The sequence below is a fragment of the Littorina saxatilis genome, linkage group LG6 (genome assembly GCF_037325665.1).
Source record: "Littorina saxatilis isolate snail1 linkage group LG6, US_GU_Lsax_2.0, whole genome shotgun sequence".
Lineage (NCBI taxonomy): Eukaryota > Metazoa > Mollusca > Gastropoda > Littorinimorpha > Littorinidae > Littorina > Littorina saxatilis.
This window is the reverse complement of record NC_090250.1, coordinates 16,566,495-16,588,966: the sequence shown is the minus strand read 5'-3', so window position 1 is coordinate 16,588,966 and position 22,472 is coordinate 16,566,495. Positions and strand designations below refer to the sequence as shown.

The window sequence follows — 22,472 nt, the reverse complement described above, 5'->3', positions numbered from 1 at the left end:
CTGGTTAATTCTCGATAAAATGCAATCATCTATATTTTCGCTGTTCCTCCACTGTTTCGAAACCACATGTCTTTGATAATGAAACTGAAACAGCTATGAAAAGCGATTTAGTTTCATTTTCTGCATTTTTATGATGAATGACCTTGTTTCGTTATTAATCTCAATGACACTAGCTTGTTTTTTTCCCTTTTTTCTCAATTAGTTTATCGTATTTTTAAGAAGTGTATGCATGCTCGCCTGCAGCTGCCCACACCAGGATAATTACTGATGGCTTTTAATAACTTATATTGGCAAATTTAATTATTTTTATTTTTTCTTCTATGCTGAAAGGCAATCTCTTGTAAAACATGCGCTTACCATTTCCAGGTGGTCTGTATGGTGGCACAAACATCATCAAGTCCCGGCTGTTGCCATGGCTGGGTCAGAACTTCTTTACCTCAGGCGGGGCGGTCACTGCGGACACCTCGCTCTCCGTGCTGGCTGAGGCTGCGGCCAAGGACCGTGAGCTGGCCGACCTTCAGGACATGTATGAGAAGTCCATGAACGAACTGGAGGCGGACCTGAAGGACTTCCAGGTGGAGAACCAGGACCTCAAGGATGAGTATGTGGTTTAATGAAATCTTAATTGGTATTGTATTATTTTAAGTGCCTTCTTCCCTGACATTTTCCTGGAATGTAGCTCGACATCTTTCCTTGAGCAGTTTCCTGAGAGGCATTAAGGCCCAAAACAATGATATGTGTGTTTCTGATGATAAGGCCAAAAATATCAGGGTTTGTAGGTCGGTAACTTTGTTTGTTTGGTCTTGTTTATTGAGGTTTGCTTTTTATTTACACAAGCCGGCACATTTAGCTCTTTATTGACTGGAACTCGTGCGAGCTGTGTCTGTGTTTCTTGGCCTTATTGGTAGTGTATTTCATTAAGCGCCATCTTCCCCATTGTTTCCTGGAATGTGGCTCGACCGGTTTCCTTATGCAATTTCCTGAAAGACAGTCAATATATACCATACACATACTATCCACTGGCAAGAAGAGAGTGTGTGAAGCTCAGATACGATTCTTTGGTCTTTAGCTGCTTAAAACAATTACAAAATTAATCAGCCAAATTAATTGCATTCTTTGTTTTGACTGATGCTATTGAAATGCCATTGCTATTTGGTAATACAGTGTTACCTGCGATGTGAGGCCCCTCTGATGAGTGGACACCTGCCATGGAAGGACACCTTCTGTAGTTCCTTTGTCTATAATTTTGACCGAAATATACCTGTCATTGACAGGCCACCTGCTTTGTAGAAACACTTTTAACTGGTCTCAGGGACGTCCTTTTATTGCAGGTACCTGTGTATTTAAGACTTTTAAAGAAGGGCAGTGATGGAGTGTGTTCTGTTGTTGTACACTACATTGGGGTGTGCACGTTAAAGATCCCACGATTGACAAAAGGGTCTTTCCTGGCAAAATTGGTTAAGCATAGATAAAAGATGTCCACCAAAATACACGTGTGACTTGGAATAATAGGCCGTGAAAAGTAGGATATGCGCCGAAATGGCTGCGATCTGCTGGTCGATGTGAATGCGTGATGTAAATTGTGTAAAAAAAAATCCATCTCACATGGCATAAATAGATCCCTGCGCCTTGAGTCCGAGTCTGGAGATACGCGCGCGATATAAGACGTCATATAACGTAATGTGTAGAGGAAAACTAATCTGCAATGATTTGTTACCTTTCTTTCTTTCTAGACTGCAGGAGACAAAGATCGAGCTTGACCGCAGCATGCGTTCGTCCACCAGTGACAAGATGTTCACAGAACTGGAGGTTAAGGACCTCAAACGCAAGTGAGTCAGGGTTTGAACCTTTTGTTTTCGTCAAGCAATTAATTGTTATCATGCAAACACTAGAGACTATATTTTTGGCTTGTCTGAATGTGGCTCCAGGCAGCTATCTCTGGGAGAAAGAATGGAAAGCCGAGCTTTACTGTTGATGTTATTTTCAACGTCATTTGTGTTTGTTTTGTGTTTCTGGGCTGTCCTATTTATAATTTGTTCTCAGGGATAGCTTTTCTCTTACTTTTTGTACAGTGGAATCCTCCTTTTAAATCTGTGAAAATCAGTCTTAACCCCTTCACTGCCACAGTATAACAGCATTTTGGTATTGCTGTGTGCCAGGGCAAAATTTCGCTTTCTTCGGTAGGTTCACTAATCTGTTCACTGCTCGATCATTTATTGAGATATCTCTTAGATCTTTGGCATGTGTTTAGCTTATACCCTTGGCTATTATAGGATGACATGATCATTGGACTTTGTTTGTGATTGTTATAGTAAAAATTGATATAATGACCATTTTTGTCAAAAATTACAGTTTCCGGACTTACACACACACACATTGCAGCACGTAAAACCACACAAAACACTGCTAAAACTGGTGTCAAACATCAGGTACTCACATTACAGCCCATAAAAGTATTCTTCTGTGTGGTAATCCATAAATCACTTCTTGTAGAGCTTCCAGAACACTGTATCACTTGAAAACAGGTCTACGAGTTGAGGTCCGACTTTCGGCCGCCATTGTGAATGGCGGCTGAATGCTATAGTCGGTTCTACATTTGTAACACAGTTTTCAACACGTGGTAGTAACTTATCCGAACGGTCTATGGGAAAGAACTGTGTTTAGAACCCCTACAAGTACTTGGACAGTGGTTACCTCCCATTTAGTTTTCAGAAATGTCCTGAAATGTTGTTGACACAAATCCCACGTACGAGATACGGTTATGGGCGTACGACAAACCGAAAATGACCACGTATTACATACGGGGTGGGCAGTGAAGGGGTTAAAAGAAAGAGAGAGACTGAAAATTGATGTTAAATTACATGGGCATCACCATGGGAAGAAAATCCTGAGAGCGGCTCTTGAAAAGATGGAGGTCGATCTGCAGTTGTGGGGGGGGGGGGGGGGGGATTTGGGCTTAGAGGGCGATTCCACTGTATTAGCCTGTATCCTCTCATCCCTGTGTAACAGTACCTGTTTTATGTACAATATGGTAATTGTAATTCATGTCATAATTTTCTTGCTGTTCATTTTTTCAATTTTTTTTTTATCTCTTTCTTGTGTACAGTAGGTACATGCACTATCCAGTGCAGCATAATAAATCAAAATTACGGAAAATGTTTGTCATGGTAACCTCAATGTTTCTTTTTCAGACATGTGGATTTTAAGGAAAAACGTCCTGGGTAATGCAGATGGTAGAAATATAGTGCTTTTCAGTTTTAAATGCTTACGTTGTTCTCAACGACAGCATCAGATTTTTCAGTATGATTTAATGCTTTTGTTTTACACCAGAAAGTACGAATGGGAATGTGATGACGCATTTAAGAGAATGGATTCATTGGTTTTTTACCCATCAGATGTGATGTTTTTTCAAGTTTGGAGAACAGATTTATGTGAATTAAAGATTAAACTACAGTGGAGTCCGGGTACAACGAATCTCAAGGGAGATCAATTTTAGTTCGTTATATCAGTAATTCGCTGTAGAGTTTTCAACTCTAAATGGCCTCAAGACAAGTTTTCCCACTCACCTTCAAATGATCGTCCCATCGATCTTTCCTTGGAGAGTACAATCTCTGCATGTTTTCAACAGCTTCATAATATAATCCATAGAGAGGCATAGTTCAAATGTTCACTTTACTGTAATTTTAGAAGTAAAATTTAAAAAGTCGTGTAAAAGCATGTACCGTATTTTCCGGGTAATAAGGGGCGACTTTTTTCCTGGAGTGTATCAAAATAGGATAAAAATCAAAGAGACCGCCTGAGTACCAGTCAAACAACTGGCCATGTTTCCTCTCTAGACATCAAAGAAACTGACCGCCCATAGGTTAAACTCGGTCACTGACCCGGTGCAGGGAGTGCTACCCTGGCCATATTTCCTCTCAAGGCATCAAAAAGACCGCCGCCCCCCCCCCCCCCCCCCCCCCCCAAGTAAAAAACTGGGTCATTGACCCCGGGAAGAAGGTCCTGTCTGTTGACAAGGCCACCCAGCTGTCACAAAGGACCTGCCTTTGATCTCAGCACACACCAGTGTTTCTTCTCAGGCATGAAAGGAGACTGACTCTCTCCTAGATCATAGATCTTCTTCTTCTCTTCTTCTTCGTTCGTGGGCTGAAACTCCCACGTACACTCGTGTTTTTGCACGAGTGGAATTTTACGTGTATGACCGTTTTTACCCCGCCATTTAGGCAGCCATACGCCGCTTTCGGAGGAAGCATGCTGGGTATTTTCGTGTTTCTATAACCCACCGAACTCTGACATGGAATACAGGATCTTTTACGTGCGCACTTGGTCTTGTGCTTGCGTGTACACACGAAGGGGGATAAGCCACTAGCAGGTCTGCACATAAGTTGACCTGGGAGATCGGAAAAATCTCCACACTTAACCCACCAGGCGGCCGCGGCCGGGATTCGAACCCTCGACCTTCCGATTAGGAGGCCGACGTCTTACCACCACGCCACAGCGCCCGTCGGATCATAGATAAAACTCGGTCATTGACCCCGGTCCAGGAAGTGTTTCCTCTCTCAGATATGACAGGGGAACCACCTCTCATAGCTAAAACTGGGTCATTGACCCCTGGGAAGAAGGTCAGTGTCTATGATAAACAAGGCATCACAATGGACCTGCCTTTGATCTGGCCGCACACATATTTCCACTCTGTATTCTTCCTTTGATCTGCGGCTTATTTTCATTCTTCGACGGTTTGTTACCGGTATACTTTTACTTGTGTTTGTGTATTTTTGTCTTTGGAGACAATTATTGACATCAGTTCGTTGTAGCCTTGTGACTTTTAGAGACAAAATGGCTCTGGGGCGATGAAAACGTGTTTGTTAAAAGAGGGGTTCGTTATGCAAATGAGTTCAAAAGGTTCGATGTAGCCGGAAAGTAACAAGTAAGAAATAGAAGGCTGTCTGCCGGGAAATCAATGGCAGTTCGTTAAAAGCGGGATTTCTTTATAACCGGGTTCGTTATAGCTGGACTCCACTGTATCACTTCTTGCATTCTGTTTGCAGCGTTTGCAAGTCCAACATCATAGATGTTGCACAGTATCAAGTACAACGTTTCTCTATTTCAGACAGTGAACAATAGTATCTGGGATTTAAGTGAAATCTTTCACATGGCTGCAGGATTTTATGGCAGGGAATTAAGCTCACAGTAACTGACAGCCCTGTCAGAATAACTATCACCTTTAATAGTTGACTCTGAAACAGAAAGAAGTACAGTGGTACCTCAAGTGTTGTCCCATTCGATGAGATGACACCAGTCCCATTGAAAGACATTTTGTGTTTTCCTTTGTCTGATATTGTGATGATAAAGCAAGAATGTTGCAAGGATTCATTTTCTGTGAAAAAATTGCTTCAACGGCTGTGCAAAAGCACATACATTTTTCCGAGTTTTAGGCAGTCCTTCATGCCCTGCACCGTTCTCCTACTGTGAAAACGTTTTGGCATTTCTGCCTAAATGGTGACAAAAGTTGTCAGTTTGAATTAAGTTGGAATGTTCATGAAGCATTTTTATTGCTGATGCCCAGTGAAGCCCCTGGCACAGTATTCCTCTCATGAAAAGTTACCAGGAATGTAGGGCCTCTTGATTGGGTTGAGGATGTTCTAATTGGGATGACACAGGTACCACTGTACTTGCTGTGAGCTCACATCTTTCTTCTGCTTCTAAAATCTATTTCTAATTGGGTTGAGTGTTTACTTACTCCACCGTTGTCGTAATTTCTCTCAGACTAGCAGAGTTCGAGGAGGAGAACAAAGCTCTGCATTCCAAAGCAGGCTTGTTAAACGATTACCAGTCAGAGGTCAGACGCTTGAGGGACGACATAGGCCTCTTGACCACTCGGCGAGACCGTCTGGTCACTTCCCCACCGCCACTCAAGCTCTCCCCCAGGCTCTCCCCTCGGTTCTCTCATCTGTCCAGCAAACTGCTTGACTATGATAACACTGATTGGTAAGGTGGCCTCGCCGTCGCGGTAACCAACCTTTACTCAGTGGCTAAAATCTCACACTTTAGTTTCTTTGCCGTCGTACGTAAGCTTGTTTGCAGTTTTCTGATCCATGCAGTGTCCTTCTTGCTTGCTCTTGGTGATCTACTTAGGCATGACTTTTGTTCTTTGTCAACTGTATTTCTTATCTAATGTGTTGACCAGGGATGTTGCGTTGCGAAGATTAAATTTCTTTGGTAAATTTGACGATAAAGCCATGAAAGTTTCGTAATTTTTCAGAAATTGAAGACAGTCCTTGACGTCAGTTCTTTCCCACACATGCAGAAAATAGTTTGACAGATTTGTTAAAATCACTGGAAAGTTCTGGGCGATTTGAAAAAAGTTGGGGCATTTTGTCAACTGCGGACACCAACAGCATCTCTGGTCGACTGAAGATTCGTGTGTGGTTATACTTTTTTCAGCTGCTGTTCATGTCTTGGCTGAGTCTTTCAGAAGGCCGCTGCAAACTTATACTGAGTCTTAACTAAAAGACATGCTTGCAATCTTTCTCACATTTTCTTCACCCTCTGGCAGGTAGAGAAGATGAAAACTAGATAAAATTATGCAGACTTCATGTTCTTCGAAAGATAAATTTAATGTATGCGCCTGTTCTAACCAATTCTGAAGTCCTTTAAAGCAGTGTCAGAGCTATAAATGCTGTTGAAAAGGCTGTTTCTTTAAAATATAGAATTTAGTTTAGATAGGTAATATTGCAAGGTGTTAGAATACTAATTAGACATTTTTTCTGTATGTAGTCTGTAAATTCACCTGTCAGTGGAAGAAACAGATCTAATGTCTTTCTTTTTTTTAATCTTTTATTCATTTTGTTTGTTTGTTATAAAACCTAGAGATGGATTAAGTAGTACACTGTATTATAACAAATGGAATATTTAAATGCATTTTTTAGGAACAGATTTTTTATTGTAGAGACAGTAGTCTGCTAAAAGATGAAGTTGATTTTGTTCTCTTTTTACATCAGTCAAGTTTTGACTAAATGTTTTAACATAGAGGGGGGAATCGAGACGAGGGTCGTGGTGTGTGTGTGTGTGTGTGTGTGTAGAGCGATTCAGAGTAAACTACTGGACCGATCTTTATGAAATTTTTCATGAGAGTTCCTGGGTATGATATCCCCAGACTTTTTTTCATTTTTTCGATAAATGTCTTTGATGACGTCATATCCGGCATTTTGTAAAAGTTGAGGCGGCACTGTCACACCCTCATTTTTCAATCAAATTGATTGAAATTTTGGCCAAGCAATCTTTGACGAAGGCCGGACTTTGGTATTGCATTTCAGCTTGGAGGCTTAAAAATTAATTAATGACTTTGGTCATTACATATCTGAAAATTGTAATTAAAAATATTTTTTATAAAACGATCCAAAATTACGTTTATCGTATTCTTCATCATTTTCTGATTCCAAAAACATATAAATATGTTATATTCGGATTAAAAACAAGCTCTGAAAATTAAAAATATAAAAATTATGATCAAAATTAAATTTCCGAAATCGATTTAAAAACAATTTCATCTTATTCCATGTCTGTTCTTGATTCTAAAAACATGTAGATATGATATGTTTGGATTAAAAACACGTTCAGAGAGTTAAAAAGAATAGAGATTTAGAAAAGCGTGCTATCCTCCTCAGCGCAACCGCTACCGCGCTTTTCTGGATTGTTAATTTCACTGCCTTTGCCACGAGCGGTGGACAGACGATGCTACGAGTGTACGGTCTTGCAGAAAAAATGCAATGCGTTCAGTTTCATTCTGTGAGTTCGACTGAGCTTGACTAAATGTTGTATTTTCGCCTTACGCGACTTGTTTAATTCTTCCTATGTCATTTAGGAAAAAACGAACATTTTGAAACTAGTGACATATTAGGCCTGATGTTAAATGGTCTAATTGTTGCCGTAAATATGTGGTCAGTTCAGATAACCATTCCTGTACATTTTTGACTCACATGCGAAGCAAAAGTGAGTCTATGTACTCACCCGAGTCGTCCGTCCGTCCGTCCGTCCGTCCGTCCGTCCGTCCGGAAAACTTTAACGTTGGATATTTCTTGGACACTATTCAGTCTATCAGTACCAAATTTGGCAAGATGGTGTATGAAGACAAGGCCCCAAAAAACATACATAGCATCTTGACCTTGCTTCAAGGTCAAGGTCGCAGGGGCCATAAATGTTGTCTAAAAAACAGCTATTTTTCACATTTTTCCCATTTTCTCTGAAGTTTTTGAGATTCAATACCTCACCTATATATGATATATAGGGCAAAGTAAGCCCCATCTTTTGATACCAGATTGGTTTACCTTGCTTCAAGGTCAAGGTCACAGGAGCTCTTCAAAGTTGGATTGTATACATATTTTGAAGTGACCTTGACCCTGAACTATGGAAGATAACTGTTTCAAACTTACAAAATTATGTGGGGCACATGTTATGCTTTCATCATGAGACACATTTGGTCACATATGATCAAGGTCAAGGTCACTTTGACCCTTATGAAATGTGACCAAAATAAGGTAGTGAACCACTAAAAGTGACCATATCTCATGGTAGAAAGAGCCAATAAGCACCATTGTACTTCCTATGTCTTGAATTAACAGCTTTGTGTTGCATGACCTTGGATGACCTTGACCTTGGGTCAAGGTCACATGTATTTTGGTAGGAAAAATGTGTAAAGCAGTTCTTAGTGTATGATGTCATTGCTATGTAAAGGTCAAGGTCAAGCATGTGAGTCGTATGGGCTTTGCCCTTCTTGTTGTTGTTGTTGTTGGGAATTGTTCTTTCATTGATATTAAGGAGATTTAAATGATCCTGAGAAAGATTGCATCTTGTTCAATGCATTGTTGTTTTTACTGACCGTGTTATGTTTATTTGTCAGATTGTTTTATCTTACCAACAGTAATCAGTGTATTTGGAGTGTCAGTTGTCTCACCAACTTTTGTATCATTTGTGTTGATCGACATATTCAGATATTGGAGAGTCATTTGTGCACAAGTTTCACATTATTGTCCTTACATTGTCTTTTTCCAGACACACTTTTCGATCTATTTTTGCATCTGATTTTCTTTTGAGGATTTACCAATTAGAAGTTTGTGGACAAAATTTGAAATTTTAGAGAATAATGGCATAGATTTTCAAGAGATTATTATGAATTAAATGAGAAATTAATCCAGTAAAAGATCATATGTGATGCTAAAGTAACAAGAGCTAATTCATGTTCTTTTAGTGAATGTCACAAATGACTGTCATATCTTTTGACATTAATAACACAATGTCTTAATGGTTGTTAAATGTAAACCTATAATATCAACATTCTTTTCTCCAAAGCTTTATTGGACAATGCAGCAATGCTTCATTCGGCTATACCTGCCTGCAGATATTTGTAAAACCTCTCGGTGAAATGCTCATTGTCTTGCACAAGCTATGAATGTCTCTCTTGTCTTCTCCCCTGCGGACGCCAGGCTGGCAGACGCCCATGACGAGATTTCCCGCATGCGCATTAGGTGTGGTCTGGTGGACGATTACGAACGCAAGATTCAGACCCTCAAGGACGAGCTTTACTTCAGCACTGTGGGAAAACCCCGCCCTGTGTCTCTGCCCGACCCGATGCCTGACTATAGGTATGTGGCTGTTGCCCCCTTTCCCCACACCCCCTTTCCCTGAAGTCATCTTCCTTCCACCACCCACCATCCTCCTCCTCCTCCCCCCACGCATGATGAATGGTTTGGTTGCTTCTCAGTCGCCCTTCCTGCTTTGCTACTTCCACACCCTGCTATGCAATCCCAAGCAATCTGGTTTTCTTTGTAAATGTCTTTCTTGTAGTGCTTTTTCCTCAACTTATGCCGGAATATTTAGAACTGAAAGTGCATTCTAGATTAAATAGTTCAAAGTGTTGCAAAAGTCAATGAATGTAATCAGCTCCAATTTGCTTGCATGAATTTAAAAGCTGTTGCCCCAACCTACTAAGTTTTGTTTTTTGTGTTTTTAAATGCATCCGAGGTTTAATGCTTATAATATATGTGCCCATCATTTGATTTTGCATGTATCTTCTTCTTCTTCTTCTGCGTTCGATGGATTTTGCATGTATATAAATCACATTAATTCCCCACCAGTACTTTTCTTGCTTTAAGTTTATATCATGTCAAACAGCTTGCTTGTGGTGTGGGTAATTCCCATGATTTTTGGTCCCTCGTGGTCAAACCCTCTGCCATAGCAAATCCATGTCGTTGCTTTTTCACAGTGAATAATTGTAGTATCCCTTTGGTTTTTTTTGTAAGCTCTCTGTCTCTCAGTGTTACATGTTTATCCACTCCATATATATTAATGTATCAATATTTTTTTTAAGAAGAAAGAAGTATATAAATTGTACTAGATGGCAGAATAGTTTTCTTATTGAGTTAGCCTTCAGTATTAACACCGTAGAGTACAAACACGAGCCACAGTGTAATAGGATAAAGTTTAAGGTTAGAATATTGTTCAGCCTTGATGACACTTTTTTTAGACTTAATATGGTCCTAGCTAGTGGAACTTTATGGTCCTAGCTAGTGGAACAGCTGAGTGCTAGTAAAACTGAGTAGAAATTGCACATTTCTGTTTAAGCCTAATGTTCAGCTGGTAATTAAAGTACATCGGACTGTTTGATGTATGAGGAAGGAAAAGAATGTTTGCGTGATCCTTATGATTAATTTTAATGATTTGTGGCTTTGCCTGGAGTGTTTACTAATAAAACCCTGACCCTGGCTTGTCTGCAAACACACTGTGTCAATTATTCTGCTTTCTTATGTGGTGAGTGAATTGATATTAAGGCCCCCCCAAAAAAAATTGTATGTTTCTGGTCACCCGACCCTACCTAGTTTTTTTCCCGCCGACCCTAGACTTTTTTTTAATTGCATTTGTAAAAAAAAAAAAAGCGTCAAAACGAAAGTAACAGACGGCAGATGACACAAGGGGGATAACCCCGCATCCCTTTTGTCTCATTTGTTTTGTAATGTGTTGTCTTTCTCTTTGTATAGTAAGTCCAGTCTCTTTGCGTCACTGTATTATAGTTATTTTCTACCCTGACCAACAACAACAACAACAACAAAATAAAAAATCCCTACCTACCTACCCTATTTTTTGTAGCCATGTTACCAGAAACATACAACTTTTTTTTTTTTGGCCTAAGCTTACTGTGAAATTTATTGTCTTGTCTTGTGTTGTTATAATGACACTTATGTATATATAGTGCTGAGCTGGATTGAATTTCTACTAGTAATTGCATAAGTATTTGAAGGTCTTCTCTATAATACAAGAATTAAATTGTCATATCTTATCCCAATTCACATATAGCAATTTACTTCAGTTTAGTGCTAGAACGCTGAAACTACGCTCCACCCTGGTAGTAACCCTAAAAATAGAACGGCCTTGACGGTCACATGTCCATTTCTGGCCAATGGTTACCTCCTAACATGCATTGCGCATGCGTGCTCTCGCCGCCATGTTATTCATTCACTCGAAGCGCCCTTTTATTTTTAGGGGATCTAAAGCGGGGTAGGTGGGAGGGACTTTACTATGTTTGTTTGTTTGTTCGTTCATGGGCTGAAACTCCCATGGCTTTTACGTGTATGACCGTTTTTACCCGGCCATTTAGGCAGCCATACGCCGCTTTTTCGTACGCTTAGGGAAGACGGCTGCGCTACAGTAGAACAGAGCTGTACCTTACACTGAGTCCTCTTCTTGTCTCTGAGGGAATAAGCACATGATATTTTCAAGTTATCCTCTCTTTCGGAAACTTTGCAAAGATCTAGCTCTCTCGGGCTCCATCTCCTCTGCTCTTGTCAACTTCGAGTTTCGTCGTGACGCGGGGGAGACGGATGTCATGACGCTGCTAGCCACTTTGGCTAAAGTCTGCTGAGCAGCTGAGCCTCCCAGCGCTTCTCTTTGCACAGTCCGTGCACGCGCGCAGGTTCTTCTTTCTCTCTTGGTCTAGGATTGAAGATAAAGTCACCTTTGAGTCACTTTAGTCTTCTCCTTTCACAGAGGGTTGCTTGCTTGGTCAGCCATCGCTTGGCTCAAGGTACAAGTAAGAGGCGGATCTACTCCGGCACTCTTTGCTTTTTGTGTTCACCAGGGGAGTGTTCGCACGTCTACGCTACGTTGCATTCCTCCCCATCTTCTGGCAAAAAAACGGGAACTGCTTCAGCGCCACATTCTGCCTCAGATTAGGCAAGATAATGAAGCCAAGCAAGCACACATATAGGGTCAGACCCTCTGGCTTAGGCAGCTTTGCGGTATGTACGCCCATCTATGGTGAAGCTGCATACCTCTTCTTTTCCTCCTTCTCGGATGAAGCTGCTAAGGCCACTAATTTTTCGCCTAAGCGGCGAAAAACAAGTCAAGCTATTAAAGCAAACTCAGCTTTTACGGTTTACGGAATCGCTCGCTTTCTCATAAGAGTCATAAGCTTTGGTTTTCCGACAGCTCGCCAGAACATGTCCAACTTACTAGTGCATATTCTGGCTCAAAAATCTTTAGGGTCACTGAGTCACTGTCCGTAACCTCTCAGACGGAACATTACGGTAGTGGCTTCTGTCAGCGACTTTCGCTGGGCAACACAAAGGACTCGCAGAAATTCCTTAGTTTCAGCGTTTCATTTTAAGAGGTTACGGAAAGAACTAAGGACACCATCATGTGGTGAAACTTAGGTTTGGCACAGAAGCTTTTAGCATTGGGTTTGTTTTTTTCTCATACGCAAAAGACAGTGAACTTATAGTAACACATTCCTTGTGGTTCAGTGATTCAACTTCGGCATTACGCCTCTCAGGGCCTTCTCCCGTGAGTTAACAAGCTACACTCTTTTTGTAGCCTTCACTGCGGCGGCCCCTGGATTTTTCTTAACTTTGCAATGTGCTAGGAGTTTTCTCCTACATCGCAGAATAGTACGCATTTGTTCGCCCTGTTAAATTCTCAAGCCTTCTCGGCTAAGCCATCAAAGTGATGTCACACTTGTCACAGTATGGTATGGGCTTCCGGCTTTACCGCGCCTACCCCTCTTTTCCTCTGAAGGCTGAATCACGGCACTCCAGTTCAGGGATTGATCAGCTTTGGATACTTTCTCAGGTCTCTCTGCACGCTTTCTAGCGGCAATATAGGCGGTGCCGATTTTCGCACAAAGGGCAGAGGGAGGGTACAACTTACCTTTTCCCTCAGCGCTTACCCAACTTCAGGTTTCTAGCACTTGAATTACTTATAGTTAACGAAACCTTGGTATAATAGAGACCTTCTCTATCCCTAGGCCAGTTCTCTTACCTTGAGGATATTTTATCAAGGCTTCAGAACTAACTCCATGTAATGCCTCTAGCGTTACGGTCATCGGGAAACTGAAAACTCAAAAGACGCTCACGCACCCCTCCCTCGGGATGGGGAGCGATAGGAGCATGGTTTGAGAGCGGATCAGCAATATGGTTACTGATACCCTCACGTGTCTTTCTCAATGGCGGGCTGGGTTAACATAGAACTAGCACGCAATCAGGCTTCAATACAGTGGAACCCCTCTCTAGTGACCTTGAAAATGTTGACAAAAATCGGTCCTTATGGAGGGGGGTCCTTACAGAGGGAGGGGGCGGGGTCAGGGGGCCACAAAGAAAGTCACCTCAGATTTTCTTAAAAAAAGAAAACAGAGAAGTTTGAGTTGCTGACGACCGTTTCCTCAAGCAAACTGCTTCGATTTCATGTTTGACATTGTCGATGGTGTCCACCAGTTTTGGTGCATGTACTACCCTCACATCCCAGTACCCTGGCCAAGTTTCCTCTCAAGACATCAAAGAGATCGGGCCATAGGTTAAACTCCCCATAGGTTAAACTCGGTCACTGACCCGGGTGCAGGAAGTGTTTCCTCTCTCAGATATGAAAGGGGAACCACCTCTCGTAGCTAAAACTGGGTCAATGACCCCTGGGAAGAAGGTCAGTGTCTTTTAACAAGGCCACCCAGCTATCACAATGGACCTGCCTTTGATCTCGATGATTGGTTTGTGATGTTTACTCAGCCCACCCAACCATCACACCTCTCAGCGGTTTAGTGCCTTTGCTTACGCGAGACGGTTATAACTGGTTATAACCGGTTTGTCAGTGATGCGTTACGCTGACTGAGAGTCTTGGCTTTGTCTGACAAAGTCGTTGCACAAGCTGTTAGGTCGGTCCTTAGACGTTAGAGCGGGGTGGTCGCTACACTGGTGACAACTATATAAGGAAACACATCGGTTAAAAAAAAAGGGGTCGTTGTGGCGGGGTAGTCCTTAGAGAGGGGGATCTTAGAGAGGGGTTCCACTGTACTCCCGACGTTTCACTCCTGATTTTGCAACAGGGAAAGTATACCCTCATCTTTGCAGCCTCGGCATAGTCTTTCTCGTTTTTCAGCAAAAGGCCGCAACACGGTCTTGTTCCGACCACCGAGGTTAAGCGGCATCGGTCTTGGTTACTACCGGGATGGGTGACCGTTTTGAATACGGGCCTGTCAGGCATTCTTTCTAACTTTCAAGCTGCGGCCTTACGGCTGCAGCTATCGTACTGTCGTTTACTCACACTCAAATTCAGCAGTACTTCGCTCCCGCGAGGGTTACATGTCCCGGTTAACAGAAGTTCGCCCTCTTTATTTCAAGCCAGCGTGTAGGGACATGGGTATTTCGTTCTCACTGATACCACTCCCTTGGCCATTGAGGACAACAGTTGTCTTCTCTGGTGCTTGATTTCCTCTCAGAACTTCAGCCTTTTCTTTGAAAAGACCAGTGACATTCCGTCACACTCTCGCAAACGGGTCCTTCCTCCTCACTCATTAGCCTTTTGAGATAAAGCCGAAAGGGAAAGTTTAGGGGGGGGGGGGGGGAGTGTTTTTGTATCTTGGACAGTTCTCCTTTGGGCTCTGTCCAGACTGTGCGAGATAGAACATGGGCCTACTTCTAGGCCTTACGTGAATTAGGCTATGCTTCTCCCTAATCTTGTCAGTGTGACTTGCTTAGCTCGCATTATAAGATGACAGGTCTCTTTTCACAGAGAGACCATATGCTAGATAGGGTTCAATACCAAAGATCACAGCGAGACAAGTCCGAGTCTTTTGGTATCGGAGTTTCTACGCTCCACAGATTTTGAACCGCTACATTCTGCTAGCCTTCATAAACATTACGTGCGAAACGTTCTCCCTTTTACTCCTAGCTACAGCGCGCAGAGGTAGCAAGATTCACACACTCTTTGGCTTGCAGGGAGATGTATAGGTTTCAATAGAGGCTCTTTATCTCACTCTGTTTCCGGCCAGACTTCTTAGTCAGGCATCAGAAGCTAGGACAACCATCTCCGATGGTCTTATAGTTTTTCCTCTTTATAGGATTCTTGCCATAGGCAACCCATTATTATGAATCTGACCAGTTATATCACTATGCTCCTTCCTGTCTCATACAAGGGGTTTAAGATCATAAGCAAAACTACTCTTATCGTCTTTGAACACAAGGGTAGATAGGGACATATCTACGTTGGTGCTAAATCGGTAGGATATTCTGAAGTCCTTGACTCCGCCTACTGGAGATCGTAGAAGCTCTCTATCAACCTTTACCTGTGCGACTTTTCCAGCGCGCGACAGGACGGTTCCAATGCGCTACCAGCAATGGTAGCAGCAGGGCAAATTATTGCCTTTCTCATAGATTGAGCATCCCACCTCCTTCATTAGCAATCTGCTGAGTTGGGATAAGATATGTAATTTAATCGAAAATTTTAGTAATAAATTTTCATTTGATTAATATACTTACCCAACTCACATAGTTAATTCCCTCCCGCCTTCCCGGCTAGTGGGGTTGTTCTAAAAAAAGAGGGAAGTTTTTTCTACGCCTTCGTGCGAATGAGTTCAATATGGCGGCAAGGTCAGGAAGTCACGTGACTTTGTCCTGTTTATGGGTCAAGGTGGCTTTTTTTTAGAGTTGCCTCCCTTGTTACCAAGGTGATGCGATGCAGCGTTCTAGCACTAGACTGAAGTAAAATGCTATATGTAAGTTGGGTAAGTATATTAATCAAATGAAAATTCATTACTAAAATTTTCGATTCCTTTAGCTTCAGTGATAGAAATTCGATAGGAATTGCCAAGGCTAATGCTGCTTTGATTGATTTACATTATATAATTACACATGCTTGGAGCAGATCATTTTTATAATTGACAAACATTATTAAGCCAAGAACCTATTTTCTTCTCTCTTTGGTTTATGCCTTTTTTCTCTTGCAAATATAATTGATACAATAAAGGAAATTGTTTTAAAATAAACCTGTAAGGGTTTTTAATGGCCTGTAAAAGACTTGTATTCTTTGATGGTGAACTAAATCGCTCAGTGGGAAAAGACGATGTTTGACTGACTTTTTCTCCAAAGGTGATTGTTGTGCTTCGTGCACTGGGTTAAATTCACACACCAGTGTTTAACAAGTTAATTGTTTTCCCTACACAGCGAAACCTACGTCAGCTCCTACCGCTACAAGCCTGGCATGACATCCCCTCTGTCCATCGACGATACAGTTCAGCGCATTCGCCAGCAGAACCTCATTGCACGCTTCAATGACATGTTCGCTCAGGACCGCCTGGATGCTATGGACACCCTGCGACGCTACTCAGACGATCATGAGAACAACCAGCGCATCATCTTTGCTGCTATTTCTGTAAGCACAATTGTTCCTGGTTTGCCTTTAAGTTGTGGAAGGGGCCAGTTAAAAATGGCCATGGCGGAGGGAAACATTTGGACACTAGCAGCTGCAACCAGCACACTGTTAAGTTCACTTCACTTGTAAATGTTATGCCCAAATGCTTCCACGGTATACTTGGAGATGTAATGAAACAGCGGCTGGGAAGGATTGATGCTAGACATAGGTCAGCCTGCATGCAACTTAAGAGGCAGAAATCAAGCCCTGGGAATAGCTGCACAGATGACGAAAAGGAAGGGGATGAAGAATAACCCCTGCATGTGATCATGTGCTTTTGTAATAGCCCACTTTTTATTATTTTATTTTAATTACATTTGTGTTTGTGTGTCTGTCTGTGTGTGTGGTGTTTGTGTGTCTGTCTGTGTGTGTCTGTGTGTGTGTGTAGAGCGATTCATAGTAAACTACTGGACCGATCTTTATGAAATTTTACATGAGAGTTCCTGGGTATGATATCCTCAGACGTTTATTTTAAATTTTTTCGATAAATGTCTTTGATGACGTCATATCCGGCTTTTTGTAAAAGTTGAGGCGGCACTGTCACACCCTCATTTTTCAATCAAATTGATTGAAATTTTTGTAAAGCAATCTTCGACGAAGGCCGGACTTTGGTATTGCATTTCAGCTTGGTGGCTTAAAAATTAATTAATGATTTTGGTCATTCAAAATCTAAAAATTGTAATACATTTTTTTTATATAAAACGATCCAAATTTACGTTCATCTTATTCTACATCATTTCCTGATTCCAAAAACATATAAATATGTTATATTTGGATTAAAAACAAGCTCTGAAAATTAAAAATATAAAATTTAATCACATATTCTTACTCCAATTCTTATGAATGCATTGACTTTAGTCCCACATGCTAGATGTCGAAAAACCTCTCAAATTACCTGCCCTTAGTAGGGTGGTAACCAAGCTAAAAGCGACGCCATAGCCGTTGCTATGGCCTGACCTTGCTCGGTTACCCATAACACCCTGCGCACCACGTGAGCGCCAGCATCCGTAATAATCATTCTCGACTTTCGACAACACACGGTGGACGTGTCCGAATTTCGCTCTCACTTTTGGCCTTCACATGCCTGCTCGTCCGTGAGACTAGCCGGTTCTTGGGGGTCTACCTGTCCGTCTACCTTTTGGGTGAGATCTTTCCTTTTTACGTTTGGAATGTAAATGTTGATAGCTTTGTTTTGAACACGCACGCAGATAATTTTGTTCTGGGTGACTGTTTTTCGCCGGTCTTAAAATGGCCGACAACAAAGCTAAACTGAGTGCGAGACTGGAAGGCGACAAGGCTCTTAGCCCAGTTAAGAAAGCTAAAGCTAAGGGTAAAGCCAAGAACGTTGATTTGCCTATTATGCGGGTAGAAGATCCGTCAAATAGCACTTCGTTTGATGTTCCTATCCCTCCGAGGACGGGTTCCGTTCGTTCACAGCTCGCGTCCCCTGATGGGGGTGAGGAGCCGGGGCCTTCAGCCCTGGGCTCGTTAAAATCCGAATTGTTTGATTTTATTTCTCAACAGTTTGCGTCTCGCTCTGGGGTCCCTCCTCTACCTCCGGCGGTAGGGGATCCTTCCTCCCTGGCTCGGCTGGGGTCGTCGTCGTCATCGACTCCGGCGACTCCTGCGGATGGGGGGGGTGGCCGGGCGGCCATTTCTTCTGCGCACTTGCTTGGTGCACCTGACCAGTTCGGGCCTTCCCTCTCTGCCTCTGGTAGTGCTGCGGTTGCGCTCGAACACTCTCTCCGTAAGGAGAGGGGGTCTGCTTCCTCTCTTTCTCTTCCCGCTCAGCTTGCTTTTAGCAACACTGCAGTGGGAAGTCAGCTCTCTCCCCTTGTGGGAGAGGGAGAGAGGGGGCATGGTAAGTCACAGCCTGGGCTTGGTCCCACCTTGTCCCACTGGGGGCAGGGGGCTGTGTCAGCTTCTCACTCTTTCCCACCCACTGGGCGGGACTGGGTGGGGGCTGGTGTAGCGGCTCACCCTTTCTCGCCCGCCGGGCATGATCGGGTGTCCGCTGTTGGACTGGCGTCTCAGTCAGTGCCGCTATTGTCCACTGCTAGCAGCCGCCCCTCTCCCCAGCAGGGGTGGTGGGGTGGTGGGGCAACGGGACTACAGCAGGTTGACGGGTGGGGGCGGCCTTTCACGGTCTCGCCTCTCACTCAGTCTTACCCCTCGCAGGGTTCGCTTGCTGCAGCTACGAGCCAACTCCCACCGCATGCAGCGGGCGGGGTAGCTCAAACTGGCCAGACTGGTTTTGACTGTTGGGGCCAAGCGCCCGGTCAGCGGTCTACCGACAATGGGCCTGGCGCGGCTTTGTTGGGTGGCCCCCTCCCCCCGCCTTCTTGGCGGGCCTCTGTGCCTACTGTCTACCCTTCTACCCCAGTGGGGCAGGGGGGGATGGTGGGTGGCAAGCGGGATCGGGTCACGCTTTTGTTGCTCCTGTCTCCCCTCCTGTGTACAGTGATACTGTAGAGGCTGGGGATTCGGATTCTTCTGTGGAAGATGAGGAGTGTGTAGTCTTGCCTTTTGGGTTTAGGCAAGCCATGAGAAGAGCGGCTTGTGTGGCAGCTCGTTACTTTCCGGAGGGGGTGGTGGATTCAGGACAGGATGTCTCTTTTCCACCATCCGCTGCGAATGATTTTCGGCCTTCGCAGGAGAGTTCACAATCGTTTCGTTTTGTGGAATCGCCTGCCGTGGCTTATCACATGTCGCAACTTTTGGCTCGACCGGCCCCTCAGGGCAGCGGTCTGTCGCCAACTCCTTTCCCTTTGTTGCATGCTCATGATACAGCGCCTGCTTCAGCCGATCCATGGCTAGCGTCAAACGCGCAGGCCACTGCTTTTTCGCCGTTAGTGCAGAAAAAGCTGGACTGGAATGTGAAGTCAAGGAACTTTGTTCAGACTTTTGCTTTGCCGAGGGCAACTTTGCCAATTCCGTCGGAGTTGCTTGCCTTGTTGCCAAAGCAACCTTCTGCTAAGGAAGGGGTCTCGTTCTCGGACGCTTCTCTCTCTTCTCTGGAGGAGATAGGGCGTCTTGATCTTGAATTGGCTTCTATGGCAGAGTCTTTGCTCCGAGCTCTTACTCGAGCTGTTGCTGGCTCTTTGGAGCCTTTTAGACTCAGGGAAGACGCCTCAGCCAGTGACATCTCCATACTGCTTGCTGCTTTGGGGATGGTGAATTCTGAGAGGATGAGCATTTCAGCGAGGCTGTATGCTCATGCTGTCTTTTCACGGCGTGATTTGCTGCTTTCTCAAGCAGGCTTTTCCCAGCAGTCCACTGTTGACTCGCTGCGTTCCTCGCCTTTTGTTGAGGGCTCTCTCCTGGGTAGAGTAGCCCTGGATGCAAGGCAGCGGGAAGTTCAGGAGGCTAAAGACAGACATCTCGTTGGGATTTCGTTTAAAATCCCAAAGAAATCTCAGTCTTCTTCTAAGCCTTTCTGGAACAAGAAGCAGCACAGCTCCTCTCGTCCTAAGGAACAGGGAGATAAGGCCGCACCAGCTAAGGGTGCTCCTTATCCTAAGAAACCCTCGTTCGGGAAGGGGAGGGGTGGGGCTCGAAAGCCCTCCCCCCAATGAGGCTCTCCCGATCACATCACCCCTGTTCCCCCCACTCTTGTGGTGGCGGGGGGCCCCACCAGGGCTATTTCCATGTGGCAGGTGTTAGTGCACAGCCAATGGATTTTACGGGTGGTGCGATCGGGATTCCGGCTGTTGTGGGAGGGGGAAAAGGCTCCCTTGACCAGGGTTCCTCCTCCCTTTCGTTTTCCGGCCAGCCAAGAGGCCAGAGTGGCCATAGAAACAGAGATCAGGTCTCTTTTGGCCAAGAAGGCTATAGAAGAGATTGTGGATCACTCCTCGCCGGGGTTTTACGGACGCCTGTTTGTAGTGCCCAAGGCGTCGGGCCGCTGGAGGCCTGTTCTCGATCTTTCGTTCTTGAACAAGTTTCTTCGGAAGATCAAGTTTCGTATGGAAACACCAGCTTCGGTCAGGGAGGCCCTACGCCGGGGAGATTGGGTGACTTCGGTGGATTTGACGGACGCCTACTTTCATATCCTTATGCATCAAGTGGACAGAAAGTGGCTTCGTTTCCGCTGGGGTCATCGGATCTTTCAATTCAGGGCTCTGCCCTTCGGGCTGTCCCTGGCCCCGTGGGTTTTCACTATGGTGATCAGGCAGTTGGCCGCGCTGATCAGGCAAAGAGGTATTCGTCTACGGACGTACCTCGACGACTGGTTGATTCTGAATCAGAGTCAATCAGTGTGCCACTTGAACACTCAGGTGGTGTTGAACCGGGCTCTGAGCCTGGGGTTCTCTGTGAACCAAGCGAAGTCGGAATTGACTCCCTCGCAGAGGTTTGTTTACCTCGGTATGGCGTTCGACACTGTCACTTGGACGGTCCGGCCTACGCAGGAGAGAATTCAGAAGCTTCATGCTCTCATTTTGGCCGTGGCTGGCAGCCAGCAGGCTTCGGTGAGGGTCCTTACCTCGATTCTGGGCCAAATGGAATCTATGGCAACTCTGGTTCCCTTAGGGAGGGTGTACAAGAGGCCTTTCCAGGCTGCGCTCAGCTCTCTCTGGGAGCCGGCTTCGCAGGATTGGGACAAAATCGTCCCCACGCAGGGATGGTTCAGTCACGCGACTGCTCGGTGGTTGGACCTAGACTGGATCTCTCAGGGGGTTCCCATCTCTCTGCCCCCTCCGGACATAGACCTATTTACGGATGCGTCAATGGCCGGGTGGGGGGCTCACATCGGGGGCCAGGCGGCCTCCGGTCTTTGGACTCAGTCCCAGCGTCTTTGGCATATCAATCGCCTGGAGTTGGAGGCGGTTGCCCTCGGTTTGCTTGCATTTCTCCCTCTGGTGGGCGGCAGACATATCCGGTTGCACACGGACAATACCACTGTCGCTGCTTACATCAACAAGCAGGGAGGAGCTCGGTCGTTTTCCCTGTCAGACAGGGCGTGCGAGGTTCTGGTGTGGTGCCACTCGCATCGGGTCATGATCTCAGCAGAGTTTCTTCCGGGCAAGCTCAACGCACTGGCGGATGCGCTCAGCAGGTCCTCTCAGGTGTTGCACACCGAATGGACGATCACTCATGGGGCGCTCCAACGCCTGTGGGCACAGGTGGAGAAGCCCATGATCGATCTATTTGCAACGAGGTTTTCAAAGAGACTTCCCATTTTCGTGTCTCCCTTTCCGGACACGGAAGCTTGGGCAAGCAATGCGTTGGAGATCTCGTGGAGCGGCCTTCAGGCCTACGCATGTCCTCCCTTTCCTCTGCTCAGCAGAGTGGTGAGGAAAGCCGAGCTGGATCGTCCGGAGCTCCTGCTGCTGGTAGCCCCCTGGTGGCCTTCCCAGCAGTGGTTTCCAGATCTGCTGTTGTTGGCAAAAGGAGTTCCGATCCCTCTAAATCTAGTGCGGGGAGAGCTCGTTCAGCCAAGAACAGGCATCCCGCACAGAGACCCGCAGGCCCTGCGCCTACACGTTTGGAGACTGTGAGGTCGGAACTGCGGAAATCTGGCGCTTCAGACTTGACGCTGGATTTGGTTTTTAAGGCGCATAGGTCCTCGACTGCGTCTGTGTATGCTTGCCATTGGGCTGCCTGGGCCAAGTGGTGTAGGGAGGCGGGGGTCAATGCTGTGGCCCCGCGCTCTTTACAGGTGGCAAATCATCTCTCTTTTTTGTCTGCGCAGGGCAGTTCGGCCTCTGCTTTGAGAGTCCGACGTTCTAGCTGCTATATCTGCTACT

At 44.8% G+C, this 22,472-nt stretch overlaps 1 protein-coding gene across 5 annotated transcripts in view; it reads left to right on the top strand.

Annotated features, from left to right (window-relative positions):
• Nucleotides 1-22,472, top strand: part of LOC138968617 (mitochondria-eating protein-like) — a 42,192-nt gene that overhangs the window by 9,744 nt on the left and 9,976 nt on the right. For 2 of the 5 annotated variants that reach the window (XR_011456238.1, XM_070341214.1), the window contains exons 3-8: nt 367-601; nt 1,734-1,829; nt 3,192-3,221; nt 5,767-5,988; nt 9,483-9,641; nt 16,479-16,686. Coding sequence is in view for 4 of the 5 variants with exons in the window: in XM_070341214.1 (XP_070197315.1) it covers nt 367-601; nt 1,734-1,829; nt 3,192-3,221; nt 5,767-5,988; nt 9,483-9,641; nt 16,479-16,686 (950 nt within the window). In the remaining variant the exon portion in view is untranslated. The remainder of the gene's footprint in view (nt 1-366; nt 602-1,733; nt 1,830-3,191; nt 3,222-5,766; nt 5,989-9,482; nt 9,642-16,478; nt 16,687-22,472) is intronic. The other 3 variants (XM_070341215.1, XM_070341216.1, XM_070341217.1) reach the window with 3 other exon arrangements.